The 18,623-nt window shown below is 32.8% G+C and overlaps 2 protein-coding genes across 3 annotated transcripts in view; one reads left to right on the forward strand and one right to left on the reverse strand.

Moving 5' to 3' along the window:
- LOC148614291 (uncharacterized) overlaps window positions 1–17,766 on the reverse strand; it is a 45,823-nt gene extending 28,057 nt beyond the window's left edge. The window contains exon 1 of the mRNA XM_088588346.1: window positions 13,550–17,766. Coding sequence (XP_088444472.1) covers window positions 13,550–13,563 — 14 coding nt within the window. The 5' untranslated portion in view covers window positions 13,564–17,766. The remainder of the gene's footprint in view (window positions 1–13,549) is intronic.
- LOC148614292 (uncharacterized) lies at window positions 8–17,040 on the forward strand. Of its 2 annotated transcripts, none has more exons than XM_088588344.1 (9): window positions 8–69; window positions 654–1,972; window positions 2,712–2,793; window positions 4,001–4,612; window positions 5,115–7,435; window positions 9,137–9,364; window positions 10,685–10,884; window positions 11,206–11,427; window positions 12,238–17,040. In XM_088588344.1, the coding sequence occupies exons 2-9, from the start codon at window positions 734–736 to the stop codon at window positions 13,010–13,012; spliced, it is 5,679 nt and encodes a 1,892-aa protein (XP_088444470.1). In that variant the 5' UTR covers window positions 8–69; window positions 654–733; the 3' UTR covers window positions 13,013–17,040. The 2 variants fall into 2 exon arrangements, with proteins under 2 accessions (XP_088444470.1, XP_088444471.1); XM_088588345.1 differs by lacking the exon at window positions 8–69 and adding an exon at window positions 220–319.
- Window positions 17,767–18,623: the final 857 nt, after the last annotated feature.

The following is an 18,623-nucleotide window of genomic DNA, read 5'->3' on the forward strand; positions in this document are numbered from 1 at the left end:
TGTTTGAAAAAAAATCATGAGCAGAGTTACTTACCTTCTCTATTTTCGGTTTCACTTTAAAACCTTTAAGTAAGTTGCATATATTATATGATATAAAATTCCGAATTAGCTATTAAATGGTAACTATATGTACCTTTTTTCCGTTTCATTAACCTTTAACGATGCACATGTATTCCAGTACACATTTAAAAATCCTATGAAAACTTTCAAAAGTACATCACACGTCATCAGGAAAAGAAGAAAACGTTCCCCGCTTCAACCACAGAATCCCAACCCTATATCCCCACCTTGTGTCCACCCTCTCATTAATGTTTTTGGAGTAATGACACTTAGAATTATTTGTATATTGTCATGTTTCACCGTGTATGATTTTGCATACTAGTTTTACTCAAATAATGTCTTAATGATTGTATTGGGATTGCACAACCTTCTTCTAATGGGCTATGTCCGCTTTAAAAGTTAAAACAGCCCACCTGTTCATGTACACTATGATTTTGAGTTGCTATTTTCAGTTTATCATTTTTTTAAAATTCTCTACCATTTAGACTAGTCCCCTTTAATTGGGAGCAAAAATAAACAGTGAAAATTTCTCGCCATCAGCAATTTTGAAGCTTGTTCTAGGAACAAAATAAACTTTTTAAATTCTTTTGCAGAATGTTCAAAGAATTCAATGAAATGCAGATGATTAGTCTATGTAAGTTAACATACAGTTAGTGCCTAGTGGAATAATTGAATGATGCCAGGTCAACCAAAATCCTCAAGAGGTCCTACTACATCGAAAAGTGCAAGTCATGGCTGTTCCAAGGGTCAAAGACTCGGGAATCCACAAGGACCAAAAAGTGCTAACAAACAAGGACAAAAGAGTGGAAACCAAAGCTCAAAAAATAAAAGTCAAGGGAATCCACATGTTGCAAAAAGTGGCCAAAGACAAAATCAAAAAATAAGTGAGAAAGGCCCTCAGCCAGCAGGCCAAAATAGGCCAAGAACAGAAAGCCAGCAACAACATCAGAGGCAGAAATTTAGAAACCAGAATGTACAAAATAGGTTGAACCTCGGAGATCAGTCTAAGCCAAAACAAGCCAGTGGAGGCCATCAACAACAACAAAAGCCAAATTGTGGAAGCCAGTTTCAACAACAAAGACCTTATGATTGTCACCATCATCAAGAACAGAAGCCAAACTGTGGAAATCAATATCAGCTACAAAGATCTAATAGTGGAAACCAGCATCTACAACAGAGACCAAATAGTGGGAACCAGCATCTGCATCAGAAGTCAAATGGTGGAAACCAGTATCAACAAAATAGATTGAACCCAGGAAACCAGAATCAACAACAAAGACCAAATATTGGCAACCAGCATCAGCAAAAAAGGCCAGATAATGGAAACCAATGTCAACAACAGCAACCTCATGGTAGCAACCAGCATCGACAGCAGAGAATTAATTGTGCTAATCAGCATCAACAACAGAGACCTAATAGTGGAAACCAGTATCAACAACAGGGACCCAATAGTGGAAACCAGTATCAACAACAGGGACCCAATGATGGTAAAAAGCACCAAAAAGAGACACCCAGTGGTGGTAACCAATATCAACAACGAAGACCCAATGGTGGTAACCAGCATCAACAGCAGAGACCCAATAGTGGTAACCAGCATCAACATCAGAGACCCAATGGTGGTAACCAGCATCAACATAAGAGACCCAGTTGTGGTAACCAGCATCAACAACAGAGACCCAATAGTGGTAACCAGCATCAACAGCAGAGACCCAATAGTGGTAACCAGCATCAACATCAGAGACCCAATGGAGGTAACCAGCATCAACAACAGAGACCCAATAGTGGTAACCAGCATCAACATAAGAGACCCAGTGGTGGTAACCAGCATCAACATCAGAAACCCAATGGTGGTAACCAGCATCAACAACAGAGATCCGATTCTGTACATCAAAAACAAAGAAGAAATCATTTGGTATGATATACATGTCTAGAATAGAATTTCTCTTGTATGAATGGTGTGCAAAACTTTTTTACAGAATTGTGCTTTTAGTGGAAGTTTTTGTAAGAATCAGGTAAAATGAGAAAAATCAGAAACATGCTTGTCAAAAACCCACCAATCTGACATTATAGTTCACTCAATGATGCTTTCTCTATTTTGAAAGACTATTATTTGATCACTGGATTTGCTCAGATATTTTTCAACTGAAAAATTAGATTTTTGTCTGAGTTATCTGCCCTTGAAATGTTCCTTTTCAGTGCATTTCATTGAAGTTACTATTCAATTTACAAAATGATATGGAAAATCTTGTCTTTTTCCTTGATTCTGATGGTGCAACTAGTCAAATTAAACTTTCAAAATGGTGTTTTTTTCATAATATGTTTCACCAATATATGATTTCCCTCAAGTATTCAATTTTTCAGCTACCTTATCAGCCATAATTTCAGTTGGGGAAGGATTTACGGAAAACCTCAATTTTTTTTCATGAAACCAGCAGGCCCTGTTTCTTGACAGTCAAATACTGCTTTAATAGACATTAATAACTTTGTGGCTTAAGATTTGTCATTGTGAATCCTTTTTTTCTGCACTTTTGGTTATGGAATTTACATTGAAATTGGGGGGTGGGGGGCTTAATTTGTGTTTTAGTGCATCTTTGTGTTAAATGGATATTCCATCGCTACTCTATAGATATTTTCTTTATGTGTTTTTTTAGCGATTTAACAGACCTGTTAGATGTATTTCTACAATCCAATCTTCTTTACCAGAAAATAGATTAACAAAGGCACTGCTAGAAGGTATGTGGTGAGATATTTTACATTCATAAATGACAGTAGTCAGTAGGTGTTGGGTACTGTAGAAATAATTTAATTAATTCATGGATTCCAATTTTTGTGGACAAGGAAGGAAACATTCTTGGATTCTTGAATTTTTGGTTTTTAAGTTTTCAGTATACACATCAACAGGAATCTACTATTTGTTGGGAACATAATTTTGTGGTTTGACCTAACCACGAAAATTGGTGCCCCACGAACGATAGTATTTTCACAGTAATTCTTCTATGTTTACCATGAGATTTTGATGTTTGTAAAATATTTCTAGAATTATAGACACATACATATGTATTTGGACTTTGCTTTAAATTTTTCATAGGTGTACATGGCTTGTCCTGCTCTCTTGTACTACAGTATTTTACACTCCGTTTTTTAATCATGATGAATCTTCTCCTCTGAAGTTACATGTATGCAGATTAACTCTGACCAACTTTAACCATTATGCATTTGTTTTTAAATACCATGAGTATACCAGTTGGGAAACAAAAATGGCATGTCTATTTATAAAACCCAAGGAAAAACCACTTTTTTAAAGCCATATCTTAAAAACTTCAGAGATATAGAAAAATAAAGGTCAGCTTTTTGTTGTTGGGGGCATAAAGAACTCTACAAAGCTCTACAATTTGGTTGACGTTACAAGGTGCAATTCAGTATGAGTTGTTATCCTTGAAAGGTGAAAATTTATGGGTTTTTTTTTGTTTTTTTTTTTGTAGTTTTTAGCAATTTTTAGCATCAGAGCCGATAAAAAAATCTTTTTTAAGTATTGATATCATCCATATGATAAGGCCTACAAAAATCTTCTTGTTTCAAGCTATAGGACAACTCCATATTGCCCTAAAAAGGCAAAAAAGTGACTTGCTAATATCTTGAAACCATGACAACTAGGAAAAAAACTTTCAGTTGATGAAATAATCCTATGATAAGGCCTTCAAAAAGTTTACAATTAGTTATTGTTGGGTATTTGTAAATAAAAAAATAATTCATTTATTGCTTTTCTTGATTAAATATTATGACCACAAGATGCTATTTTTTGTTTTTTTATATGGTATTTAGGTTCCATGCTTTTATTATTATTTTCAGAAACATGATTTTTTAAATGAAATTTGGTAGGGAGGTGAGAAGAGGGTTATGTAAAGCAACTTTAATTGTTAAAACTGTATTCTATTTACAGATGAGAGAGGCTTTAACCAACCAGAAAACCAGAAATTGAACCAATTGAGGACATTTGTTACTAATCAGAATGATAAAACAAGAAATCAACTATATACTTCTGGATACAACCAGTCTAGTCAATTGCAAGGATACAGACAATTTGGTACACCTTTTGATAACAGAAGGTTTGGTCTACCTTCTGATAAAAGGCAAATCAGTCCACCTTTTAACAGCAGACAATTTGGTCAACCTCCTTATAACCAGTATGTTTGTCCACCACCTTCTGAGAAGCAATTTGGTCCACTCCCTGATAATAGGCAATTTGTTCAGCCACCTGATAACAGGCAATTAAGTACACGTTCTGAAAACAAGCAACTTAGTGCTCCACCTGATAGGAGGATATTCCATCCACAACGGTTGGGACAAAATATCCCAACAAAGTTAAGAGGACAAATTGGCTCTTCCGATCCATTTGACAACAAACAGTTTTGTCAAACTAAGGAACAAAAGGAATTTTATTTGTCACTTGAAAATGAATCATTCTATCCACCTGGAAAAGAACAAGTCAAACCTCATTTTCACCAAAGCAGGACAAGTCAGCCTGTGAGTGGATTTATTGATCACCATAAAGGTAAATTAAGAAATGGCTAATGAATGTGGGCTCTATATGCTGATATATAGATCTAGATTAGAACTATATATTAGGTTTATGTTTTATCTCAGCAATAGCAAGATATTAAATATGTATTTCTTAAAAAAAAAGAAAAACATAATAGCCAAGCATTTAGGAACTTTTTACATTCAAGTACTCATGAAAAATTGTAGCATATATGGACATATAACTTAAAATCATATGGAAAAATATATTCAGAATTTGTATAGAAGTGAGGAGATTTTTTTTTGCGTGTGCTGTTAAATCATATTTTGCTGTTTGAAAAAAAACACACCTAAAATAGATGTGAACCGCTTGCTTGCCTCCACTTCAAATTTGGCATATAAAGTTATCCCTGATATGTTTGCTCTAAAATTTATGTCCCTTTTATCAAACAGACAACAAACATGTCTGTTATTGTAGAATGTATCATTAAACTCAACTTTTAGATAGCTTAAAGAACTTTTTTGCTACTTTCCAGGTTCATCTTTCAATAATAATGCAGGAAATGGTGAACAATTTGTTAACCAGCAAACATTTGGATATGGCCACAATGAAGAGGAGATGGAATTTGAAGAAGTTTGTGAAAAAGACCAGGAGGATTTGGAAGAGGAGTTTGATGAAAGTCATGTATTTTTTGAAAAACGCCATGATGAAGAAGAGGTGTACTTTGAGCATGAAGATCAGGAGGGATTTGAAGAGGAATACATAGAAAATTTACAGGAAACTGAAGAGGAATACCCAGAAAATTTGCAGGAATTTGAAGAGAAATACACAGAAAATTTGCAGGAATTTGAAGAAGTTTATGATGAAGATCAAGAGGAAATAAAAGAAGACTATGAAGGAAATCAGGAAGAATTTGAAGAAAGCCATGATGAAAATCAAGAGGTATTAGAAGAAGGTTGTGATGAAAACCAGGAGGAATTTGAGGAAAGCAATGGTGAAAACCAGGAGGAATTGGAGGAAAGCTATGGTGAAAACCAGGAGGAATTAGAAGAAAGCTATGGTGAAAATCAGGAGGAATTTGAAGGAGGTTATGATGAAGATCAAGAGGAAATAAAAGAAGACTATGAAGGAAATCAGGAAGAATTTGAAGAAAGCCATGATGAAAATCAAGAGGTATTAGAAGAAGGTTATGATGAAAACCAGGAGGAATTTGAGGAAAGCAATGGTGAAAACCAGGAGGAATTAGAGGAAAGCTATGGTGAAAACCAGGAGGAATTAGAAGAAAGCTATGGTGAAAATCAGGAGGAATTTGAAGGAGGTTATGATGAAGATCAAGAGGAAATAAAAGAAGACTATGAAGGAAATCAGGAAGAATTTGAAGAAAGCCATGATGAAAATCAAGAGGTATTAGAAGAAGGTTATGATGAAAACCAGGAGGAATTTGAGGAAAGCAATGGTGAAAACCAGGAGGAATTAGAAGAAAGCTATGGTGAAAATCAGGAGGAATTTGAAGGAGGTTATGATGAAAACCAGGAGGAATTTGAGGAAAGCAATGGTGAAAACCAGGAGGAATTAGAGGAAAGCTATGGTGAAAATCAGGAGGAATTTGAAGGAGGGTATGCTGAAAACCTAGAGGATATTGTGGAAAGGTATGATGAAGATAGGGAGGACTTAGAAGATTGGCATAAAGAAATTCAGGAGGAATTGATGGCAGGTCATGCAGTCCGGGAAGTATTTGAGGATACCTATGATGTAAATGAGGAGGAAGTTGAAGAAGGGTATGATGAAAATGGTGAGGACTTTGGTTGTGGTGAAATTCAGGATAATTATTTTTCAGAAGTTGAAATGGAAGATCGTACTGAATTTGTTGAGGATTATGGTTATAGCAATGATGGAAATGAACATAAAAGTCATGATACTATCGAAAAGGATACCAAGATTATAGAAAAAGGTCCTGGTGTCAAGGACCATAATGAAACCATTGAAGACACTGACCAAGATCACAACATTTTTGATGATGGTGAAGGTCATGGTTGTCAAGAAAATGAACTTGGTTTAAAACAGTCTGAAGAAAGCAAAATACACAAAATATCAGAATCTAAAACCAAGCAGGAAAAAGATGAAAAATCTGACTTGTCGTGCGACACTACATCTTTAAGTCAGTTAAGTGTATCAGGCCAATATTTCAGAAATGAAGTTCAATTGACAAAACAAATGAAAATCTTTGATGAGGGAAAGAAGTCATTTGTTGGTAACAGAACAAATAGATTTATACCTGGTGATAATGTGACTTGTGGAATAGTTGGTAAAGATGATGCAATGACATATGATGTCAAGTCAGATAGTCAAGATGAAAATATCAAGGAAAGAGAAAGGCAGATGATGTTAGATTATCAAGAGGATGAAAATTTAAAAGAGAGAGAAAGAATAATGATAAAGGAACTGGTTCAAGGTGAAAAGATGTCAAGATCATCTACAAAACATACAGAAGACCAAGAAGATGAAAACATAAAGGAAATTGAGAGGAAAATGATGGAAGCATGGATTCAAGAACAACACAAATCTGAAATTTCCATTGACAAAACTTCACCAAGAAGCAATTTAGATCCTCTTCATCTTGACTATCAAGAGCATGATCCTGAACTACTTCAAGACATTTCAATAAATACCTATATCTGTGCTGAACTCACCAAAGAAAGATGCAAAAATGACAATTGTAATAATCATCACATATCTAGCTGTATTCCGTACCTTTGGCAGGTAAAAATGTTTGACAGATGGATACCATTTACAACTGGGGAGAATGAAGTTGTTGAGAAAGCCTTCTGTAACCTTCAGGATAGTGTAGAAAATCAGGTAATTAAAGCAATTATATAAACAGGAACATTTTCATGACAGTTTTGGTTTTGTTATTTTTGTGTAAGAAACTGCAACACAAAAATAAAATATTGCAGATATTAAATGTCTAAGAATTGTGACTGTCTGTTTGAAATAAAATCTTCAATTAAGAAAAATTAATTTTCTTTATAGAAGATTTCATTTCAAACAAACATCACAAAAATTCTAAGACTATAATACATGTAAAAATGGATTGAATATAGAAAAACCACAAAATTACCAGTTTACAGACATTAAAAGTTGATTATTTTTCAGTTTCTGACATATTTTGGGTATCAAGGTCAACTTGCTTATTTCTTTTAAATCAAAAGAATTTGTGTTTTGACTTTTAATGACTATCTGTAATGTAAAAATAGCAAAAGCTTGAATATGTATACAAATGCTATATTTACAGTACTTTCGTTTTTAGGTTTCACATGGTCATCATGTGACACGATAATCAATTTACATTTAGTTTCTATTCTATACTTTCTTTTCATTATATAGCTAATTTTGCAACTAAAAGATGTAGAGTCACTGAACTGACCCACCCTTGTCCCTCTCTTATTTGATGGATCAATGATCAAGTACCAACTGATCACTATAAATTGATGGCTAATTACCGATTTGACCACACTTTTGTTATGATAAATTACAGATGATCAATTCATGTAAATTTCAGAATTTTCTTTGAAATTCACTCAATGCAAAGCTATTTCAAATATAGTTAAAATTTACTTAAATTCATTTGAAAAATGGAAGTGACGACCTGTCAATTAAACTGATCAATTGATTACTGATCGCTGTGATAGTTTCACCAATAGGTTAATGTACTGTAATTTTGTATTGGTTTTAAGTATATTGGCTCTCTATATTTTATACACATCTTATCTCTGGGGATTGTACATTTAGGTCTTTTTTAAGTCTTATATAATTGTAGGCTTCGTCTATGTAGGATGGATCTATTTGTTCTAAAATAACATCTGATTTTGTCAATAATGCAGTGAATGCACTGCTATGTTGTTACATCTCAGATGTCTCGACCAAGGGGTTAAAAGTTCAAACAATCACTTCCTAATTGCATACATCATTTTCCATTTACACAACTTCCGACAGTACCATTTAAGGAGGTAGACTTAGGGTAAATGGACACAACTCTTACAAATCATTGGAATGTTTGTATTCAGCATTTTACATCAATCTTATGTAAGCATCTAATTAACTTGGATTCATTTTATTCTGCTTCAAGTAAAAGCTTAAGAGGCTTTTGTGAAATTGAACATAATACAAACATATCACTGATTTCATGAGTTATGCCACTTTTCCTAGGTCTACCTCCTTAAGCCATTCATGTTTCAGAGCATGTACATTTAAAGGATGTCACTAATGCTCCGTCCCTACAGACTGAAAATTGTTGAAGTTTTTTTTGTTATTAGTAATGTACTTATGAATTTCCTATTTCTAAAACAACTGAAAAGAGAGTGTTTGTTTTGAAAAGTTCAATTTGTTATATTTTTAAGTTTTTTCTGTGTTTCCATGATCTGAAATACATAAATTGAAATACTGGTGTTCGGTAAATAGTATGTACTTTTTGATATATCAGAGATAGGGATTTGGTTGGCAATATACCTGTAGCAGCATCTGCATGTATGTACTAAAACTTTCTTGGAATAATTCCAGATGTTGTACCATGGTGAAAGGTACAGCTACCAGGTTACCTTTGGCAAGATGGAGGTTTCCATTAAAAGTTCTGAAGGACATTCAGCTCTTGGTGATGGCCAACAGTTTAACATACGTCGACTCACAACACCTTCATTTGCTGACAGGAGAACTTCTAACCATTGTTACTCAACTCAATGGAGATGGTATTGGAGAAATGATATCCAGAAGTGGGAGATTTATGACAGGGTGTGTATGTCTCACAAAATGAATATATTCCAGAGGTATTTTGACCTTATATATGTATGGTCCAGACTTTATGTATGATATTTTTTCCAAAATTCCTGTGTGTCCAACTACCAGTATACACATATTGTGAAAATCAGTCAATTTGATTATTATTTCCTTCAAGTGTTACAAAATGCAACTTCATTTTTTTCTTGATGTGCCATCATTTCAAACAAAATAATCATTGTAAACAATTTTTTTAATTATTTTACAAATTTTGACAGAATATGATTTGATATATGGTTGACCCTGAAAACAGGGGGTAGAAATGAAAAAAAAAATGCCCAACTGGTCAAGTGGACAAGTTTTTCTGAAACTGAACTGGCCAAGAATGAAATTTAATTGCCTTAAGATATGTTTAAGGGATCATACATCCCAAATGAGTTGGCCTAGCCATAAGCTCTGTTTGAATATAACTTGCCCATCATGAAATTTGCTTGCTGCAGCACAGTGGGAAAAAATTGCAGAACATTTTTGCTAAGTTTAAATACATCATAGGTATGAACATATATAAAAGCGATGATAATTTTGTAACATTTTCCTCAAATCCATCCTCAACTCAATTTTTTACCAATCAAATCCCTTGAAATTAAGGATTTAATGAAAATCTCAATTTGATATTTATGAATTCCAGGCATGATGCCTTACTTTTATAGTGGCTCTCTACATATTTTAAACATCTTGTCTTTTGGGATTGTACATTTAGTTTTATTTAAATTTATTCAATAAAAATTGCTGAAGTTTTATTTTTGTTTTTTTGGGTTTTTTTTGTCAAATATATATGAATCTATTTTCTGCTCACTGAGTTGTTGGTAGATATCCGAGAACTTACATATACCATCTCAGAATTATTTAAATTTGAGCAGTTAATTGCTGGATCATGCATTAAAAATAAGAGCAATGAAAATACTGATTGATGAAAACACACTTTTTCTTTGATATGAGGAGAGTCTGACCTGTAAGAGGAGGAAGTTGAATATGTACAGTGTATTAATATTTTTAAAAATAATAATGTCTTTGACAGTTTTAGTAAACAAGGATTTATTTCCTTCATAATTAACAAAACTTTAAGACACAAGCTAAAAACATTTTTACAAAATTAAAAAAAAATATCCTCGCTTTGTATTACCCTTGGTATTACAAGTTAACTTCCTGTCAGTGTGAATTAAGGCTCTCAATGCTTCTAAAGTCAAAGGTTAAATTTTGGATTCACTACCATTATGAGGACTTCATCCTCTATTATACCTCTTAATTCTAGTAACTGTCTTATCTACATTGTAGGATATATTTCAGTTCACATTAGAAAAGAAGTACCTATCAAAGCAGAAAAGTTATCTGTTTTATAAAGATACTTATGTCCATATCATGTATAAGATAGACTTTAAGAACTTTACTCAAACCAATATGGAGACTGGTGAAGTCAGTCAAGTTATCAGACGACCTTACTTTGTGTCAAGAGAAGATGTGACAGAGCTAAAATTGTAAGGTTTAAGCTAGACATTCTTACTTTGATATCCTTTTATGAGATATATGCTCATTGTAAATCTAGCTACTTAGCTTCTTTTAAGCATAAATATCCTTTTTTAAGTATTCTTGCCTGAAAACTGACTAAATGAGCACTAGTAAATGGAGAGAATTTCTAAAGAGTGGAGTTTTCCTTAGCAAGAAATTGTCTTCAACCACTCATGTAACCAATATAAAACTTCTTAACTTCCTATTTTAGAAATGTGACATTTACATGCCCTCTCTGTGAAATTTAACTTTCCAATGTTTGTTATTTCAAGTTAACAATCTTATTCTAGCCCAGAAACAGTATCATTTCCTGTAGCCATGACAACACCCAAGCCAAACCATTTCAACACCTGGGATTGTGCGCATGATTTTGAACTGATCGACCTTGATCTATGTGGAAGAGAATACCAAGATGTCTTATGGACTTTTCAAGAAACAATGGCATTAAGACGGTTTCAAATAAAAAATGTTTTTCGAATACAAAACAGGAAGTTGTGGAGCGAGTATGATATGTGAGTGATGAAATACTCTCTCCTATTTGCTTGGGACATGATAACCACTCCTGCAACAGGAAATATCTCACCCTACCTCTGTTCCTTTGAGGTTCTGGGATATTTTACATTTTATTGCTGGCAGACACATATGTCCTATTAATTTTTGTCAGCAAAGTAATCCTAAGTGTGTAGCTTATTGAGGTAAAAGGGACAGTTTGGTGAATATTTTCATTAACAAAATCCACTTTTTTTATTCATAAATAAACATGGCTACCATTAGTAAAAATGGATAGTAGTGGTCAAACAACAGATTTTTTGTAATTTTGTTCAAAAACCATTTGATTCAGACATATGCTTACTTGGGTTTTAGTATTCAACATAAAATAATGTAATCATGAAGACATTTTCGTGAAAATCTGTCAACCCTTTTCATAATTATTAACCTTTATATTGTTCCCTTTTGCTTTTATGATGTTTTCATATCTAAAGATCAACTCCTCTGAAACTTCAAGTACCAATATTTTGAAACTACAGGAATTTTAACCTAAATTCTCTTTACAAATGGTCCAATTTTTGTGTTGCTCAGCAGGTAGCAGAAATAATAGAAGTATAGGGGATTCCCTAATTGATAAACTTTTTGTTCAAAATTTTTTCACTCCTCCAGGTGAGCGATTCAGGTTCTTTAGACTCTCTAGTTTATCAACTACTGAATCTATCCTTGTAATCATCTTTTTGTATAGGTATATTTGTTTCATTCTTTATGGAATCTTACTTGGTTTTAAGTGTTACCCCAAAAATGATTAATATGTTTTTATTTTTATAATGTAGGAAACGGAAGCACATGCTTGCAGATGCAGAACAGGATGTAATGGACCATGAATTTAACGAACTAGATTTGTTCCATGGCACTGACTCCTTGAACACATGTAGAGGAATTTGCGTCAACAATTTTGATTTTCGTATTAGTGGTCGTAATGCCACACTTTATGGACAAGGATCTTATTTTGCAACAAGAGCTAAATTAAGCCACAGCTATACTAAAACTGACTCTCAAAAAGATGTCAGGTTTATGTTCCGGGCCAAAGTTCTAGTTGGCCAATACACTAAAGGTAATCCATCTTTAACAAGGCCACCAAACATTCCAGGAAAGATTCACAAGTTGTTTGATTCTTGTGTAGACAAAGAAGACGACCCTTCCATATTTGTGGTCTTTGACAGGAGCCAATGTTACCCTGAATACTTGATTATGTACACAGACAATGAGGTCAGTTCTGTCAATCCAAGATTAATGGAGACACAAGGAATTAAAACTACAAATAATGCTACCATGCTGCCAGACAATGGGTGTTCTATGAACAAAACTAATGAAATAGTTTATCCTGAGACTGTTATCCACCAGTCTGGCCCTTTAGTTTACCCTGAGTCTGTTACCCACAAGCCTGGCCAAATAATTAATCAACAACAGACAAATATGCAACCATCAGGTCCAGAAGTTGCAACTAATATGCATAAGCCTTTGGTTTATCCACAGCAAACAGGCATAAAGGAGCAGCATTCAAGTACCATTACAGAAACTCTGAAGCCTCTACAATATCCTCTATAAATCATATATTACAAGTAGACACATACTGCTCTAGTACCCAATTGTATCATATGTTTTTGCTATTGAAACAGACAATACCATTTGTTTTTGTTTTGTCAGAACATACCATTTGTTTTTGTTACTGTAATCAGACCATACCATTTGTTTTTGTTACTGTAATCAGACCATACCATTTGTTTTTCTTAATGTAATCAGACCATACCATTTGTTTTTGTTAGTCGAACAATACCATTGGTTTTTGTTACCATATTCAGACCATGTTAATTGTAATATGACATGCTTCTAAGGTCTTTAGACTACAGCTGTGTTGAAATGGTGATAAATATATGACTCACCTCAAATACATATGACAGTCTTATTTTTTATGCAAAAGATACATATAAGTTAACTAAATTTTGCCAATTTCACAGTAAAAATTTGCTTCAGATGGGTCACCTTTTTATACAATTTATGGGCTGCATTTTTTATAGACATAAAGAAAATAGCCTTATTGGAATTGATATAATTTACAGAGACTCCATTTACTTATTGTTTTACCATGGGCTGGACATTGGTGTCTTTATTTTACCATGGGCTGGACTTTTGTGTCTTTATTTTACCATGGGCTGGACATTGGTGTCTTTATTTTACCATGGGCTGGACTTTGGTGTCTTTATTTTACCCTGCTTAAATAAAGATGAGATGACATAAATGATCAAAACCAGTAGTATATTAGAACAATGATAAAATGGAGTCCTTAACTACACCATAGTGTTTTTTTTATTAGTATGAGTATATGATTTGTTTTTGTTTGTCATACCATACCATTTGGTTTTGTTAGTAAGGCTATACCATTATTTCTGTTAGTATAGTATAAAGATCAGAATTTTAAGCTGACAAATAGAATTGGCATTGTTTCCAATTGTAATAGTACTGTTAAAAATGTATTACAGTTTACCAATGTTAGACCAATCTACAGGTTTCTAGTTGAATACACCAAATAAGTTAATTGTGTTTCCTACCCCCCCCCCCAAAATATGAAAAACAGATAAGGTAGGTAGGTAAAACATTTTATTTTACAAAAAATCCATTTTTTCTGTTCTCAGTCAACAGTAAAATGTTCAGTCGGCTTTGAAAAGGAAAGTAGAGTCGGGTAACATTTAACACACAATTTGATTTTGCCTAAACTATTGGTAGTCAGACCTTATTTCAGTCAATAAGAATTTTACGTTTATCTCTTGTGCAGGATGGGCATTTATTTAAATACTGTTACTTTTTCAAGACATTGTTTTGCAGAAATCTACATTTTTATGTACATCTACATTAAAAATACATTTCCATTTCATATTGGAGTAGTAAGTATTGTAGTAAGAATTCTTTCTTAAAGTGAGCTCATTATGAAACAAGGTATTATTGGAATATAAAGAAATACAAATACTGATAAAGCATACCCCTAATAAGGGAGTAATTTTTTCTGGTCTTATATTATCCACCTAACTTTACCCCTTATTATTCCTGGCGTGACTTACCCCTTTGTAAGTTTTATTTTTAACATTTTTTTCCTCATTAATTCCAAATTCAAATAATACATTATTATAAGTTCTTTTCTTTAATGCTAAATTTTAGTGGAGAATCTTTAAGAAAAAAAATTATTTACAACTTTTTTGTAGTAAAATTAACAGGTTTCCACTCCTATATGGTTTGTAACCAGGAATCTTTACAAATATTTGCTCATCATATACTGTAAATCACTTATTTTAAAATAAATGTCTAAAAAAATGTTTCTCCATTACAAAATACATGTTATGCAGTGTTGGTTGTGAAAATAAAGTTAAGGCCAAATTGAGTTGATATTCTGAGAGGGGATTATTTTATGGTACTTAGTTTCTTCTATTGTAATAATTGTATTATCTTATGTTGTATTTTAGTTTTTACAGAATGATGTTAGTTTTAAAAGTCAGTGGATCTAGGGGTTTAGAATGTTGAATTCCCCCTTTTATTTAAATTTGTTTTGTTGTGCAAAATATGTGAAAAAAGGAGCAAATTAATGCCTGGATCCTCTTTACAAAATCTTTGGATAAGAAGCTGAAGATAAAGACAGTGATTATTAACTGTATCCCAGTATTAAGCCAATAGGATGTAATACTAGTGCTAGTTACTGCCATGACTTTTGAAACTGGCTTTATTCTGTTATTGGTGATGCTATATTGAAAATGACATTCAATAATGTTGTGGGAAAAACATTTTTTAGTGAGGAACCATGCGGCAGATCTTGGGACAAAGGCCCCCCTTTTTTTGTAAAAAAAATATGTTAATTTTGTGCAATTTTTTTTGCAAAAATGTTGGAACGTACCTTAACTCCTGCCACCTTTCAAGTTCTTTGGATCCGCTTATGGAACCAATGAAAATTTTCATTTAATTAAATGCAAGACCTACATGTATTTAATAGTACCTTTTGGATTTAAATGTGAGACTTACATGTATCTGAAGGTACCTTTTTGTTTTAAATGTGAGACCTACATGTACCCAAAGGTACCTTTTTGTTTTAAATGTGAGACCTACATGTATCTAATGGTACCTTTTTGATTTAGATGTGAGACCTACATGTATCTAAAGGTACTTTTTTTTATTTAAATGTGAGACCTACATGTGTCTAAAGGTACTTTTTTATTTGAATGTGAGACCTACATGTATCTAATGGTACCTTTTTGTTTTAAATTTGAGACCTGCATGTATCTGAAGGTACCTTTTTGATTTAAGTGTGAGACCTACCTGTATCTAAAGGTACTTTTTTTATTTAAATGTTAGACCTATATGTATCTGAAGGTACCTTTTTGTACGCTTTCCCTTTGATGTAATGTCCCATGGGCATTACTTTATCTTAGTGTCACTTTTATGTAAAATATCAAAATGTATTTGGTGCTAGGCTATTGATTTAAGCATTTTCATTTCCAGTAAACATCTTTTGCATTTTAATTTCCTACAGGTGCTATTGATCATGTCCTTATTTCTGTATCATTTTGTTTTTTTATTGGTGCTGTTTATTCCCTATTCATTTATTGATGCTATTCTGTCTTCATATATGTATTCCTTGTTTGCTATATTTTGATTTTTTCCCTTTTTTTTCTTTTTTTAGTTACCTCCCTGTATCAAGGACATTCCAATGTATTTTCAAGCAGCTTACTTCCTCAAAAAATAACCTGAGATAACTACTTTTAATTTTTGATATTTTTCTTGCCTTTTTGCTATCTACAGTCCTATTGTTAACTAGTTCATGTGGCTACCAAGATCACATTTTACACTGGCCTTTAATTTAATTTAATTTAATTTGTTGTAATTTTTTTATTGTAATTACCATTCTTTTATAATTGAAATATTGGGTTTTGAGGAAACTGTAAAATTTATACAATATTACAATTTTTCCATAGACCAGATTTTGATGCATGTAAATGAACGATTTATGGGCAGCTTTCAAACTTTGCCATACATCAACTTTCCTCCATTCCTTTTATTTAAAAAAAAAATCTTGGCAGTTTTAAAATAGCAAAATTAAATAATCCGTTTGAGAGGGGAAACTAATTTCGACTTAAGGAGGTAGACCTAGGGTAAGGGAAACAACTCTTGAAATCAGGGATATGTTTGTATTGTATTCAATTTCACCAATGCCTATCAAGCTTTCATTTGAAACAGAATGAAATCAATCCAAGTTACTTTCATGCTTGCATGAGATTGATGTAAAATGCTGAATACAAACATTCCAATGAGTTTTAAGAGTTGTGTGCCTTACCCTAGGTCTACCTCCTTAAATACATCATCAAATTGATTGCCTGGAATTTGCCTAAAAAAACCCATATTTTTTTTTTTTTTTTTCATTGTATGGGTAGACGTATAGGCTGATTTGCCAAACTGACAAAAAGATAATTCCTATGAAATAGCTAATATATTGTTTTTATTTACCTATTATGTTACTGTCACACTTGTTAATTTTTTTTCGTGACATGTTGGATTATGAAATGTTTTTGCTGTTTTATTATTAAAGTTATGTTGTTTTTGATGTTTCGTGATGGCCTAAACTTTCTGATGCAATAGTGTTGTACAATATTCTTATTCACACTAGAGTTCTACTCACAAGTACATTGAAGTCCAATCTTACTATTTTATTTACAGAAAAAGTGGTCTATGTGAAATTAATATGAAGTCAACAGATTTATAAAAATCAAATTCATGAGATTTTTACTCAAAATTCGCTCCATATAAAGTTTTTATAACTTCATGCACATGATGTTTATTAGAGGGTTCAGTTCACACGAGTTTCATGTGATTTTTGTGACAAAATTTATTTCTCTAATCAGTTGAAAATCTTGTGAAGATCATGCGAAAGTCGTATGAACATATTTTGCCTGAGTTTGTAAAGAATATTTGGGAAAATAAATGCAATTTATTGTGAGATTGTCACCATTCTTAAGATAAAATGTGGAAGTTTTATTAGTGCCATTTTACTGTTTCCAACTACACATGTAATTGAAAACATTGGAGATAATGATTGCCAGTGTCACTTCTGGATCGGAAACCATCACTTTACTATTTTATTTAAGGTCTTATGGTCACTGTAGTCATTGTAATACTGAAATACATTGACTGTATTCCTTAAGATCTATTCATAACAATACTTACTCAAGTACCACCGTCTTCAAAAAGGAAAGAAAAACACCAGCAACAGATTTAATGCAGTATTCAAAGTTTTTCACTTCAAACCACTACACACGTGAATTCATGTAACATGTAGATAAATGTTGTTAGATATATTACCTTCGACTCGTTCGTTTACACACGTCGTCTGATGGTCTAGCGAACTTTATAACTTTGTTATAATGTTCATTGAACCTATATACGCAATTTTAAATGTTTAGATGGAAGAAGTCTTTCAAAAAGTTGCCATACATGTTATAGATATTTATATTTCTTACCATGCAAAAAGAATCAACACAAGTTATTACTACACGTATTTAAGTTTTTTAAAATCTTCTTGCACAATTTACATCCTTTTAAAACATAACATCCGTGTATTAATTTTATTCAAATGTTTGCGTCATATTTCATGTAGCCAGTAGGTAAATGTAAGAATACATGCATTTAAGTATTACTAGGTAATAATAATGATAATAACAGCCTTTATTTAGACAGGATAAACACATATTAGTATCTTATACTAGTTCACATAGTGATCCAGTATTATAATACATATATACATCATAAAAATACAATAAAAACAAAAAAAAAACAATTGGATTTTCATATGAAAGAGTAATCAATGGAACCAAGGTTATAGCGGTAATCAAAAGAATGTAACCCAGGGACAAAGACAAGACATGGAAAACAGACATACACAACAAAGAACATAAAGTAACTAAAATCATACACACAAAGTAACAACAGCAAATGAGCAACTCGGACTCCACTAAAAACTGGGAGCATGGATCAGGTGCACCGGAATGGTAAGCGTCCTCTGAAAAGTCCGAGGTAGACAAACGAGAAAAGGAAAACTATGACCCGTTGAATAAATCAATTTTCATGGTACAGATGGATACACCATAACGATCCACGAGTTCATGGTGACGACCATAAAACTTCT

The sequence above is a fragment of the Perna viridis genome, chromosome 6 (genome assembly GCF_037379345.1).
Source record: "Perna viridis isolate PV_CMFRI_1.1 ecotype Kerala chromosome 6, ASM3737934v1, whole genome shotgun sequence".
In the NCBI taxonomy this organism is placed as follows: Eukaryota; Metazoa; Mollusca; class Bivalvia; order Mytilida; family Mytilidae; genus Perna; species Perna viridis.

What these genes read in the sequence shown, in the direction of transcription:
- LOC148614292 (XM_088588344.1), top strand. Translation starts at nt 734, where the DNA reads ATGATGCCAGGTCAACCAAAATCCTCAAGAGGTCCTACTACATCGAAA. An exon ending in ATTTATTGATCACCATAAAG is followed by an intron (nt 4,613 to 5,114) that starts GTAAATTAAGAA and finishes GCTACTTTCCAG; the next exon opens with GTTCATCTTTCAATAATAAT. An exon ending in AGGATAGTGTAGAAAATCAG is followed by an intron (nt 7,436 to 9,136) that starts GTAATTAAAGCA and finishes GAATAATTCCAG; the next exon opens with ATGTTGTACCATGGTGAAAG.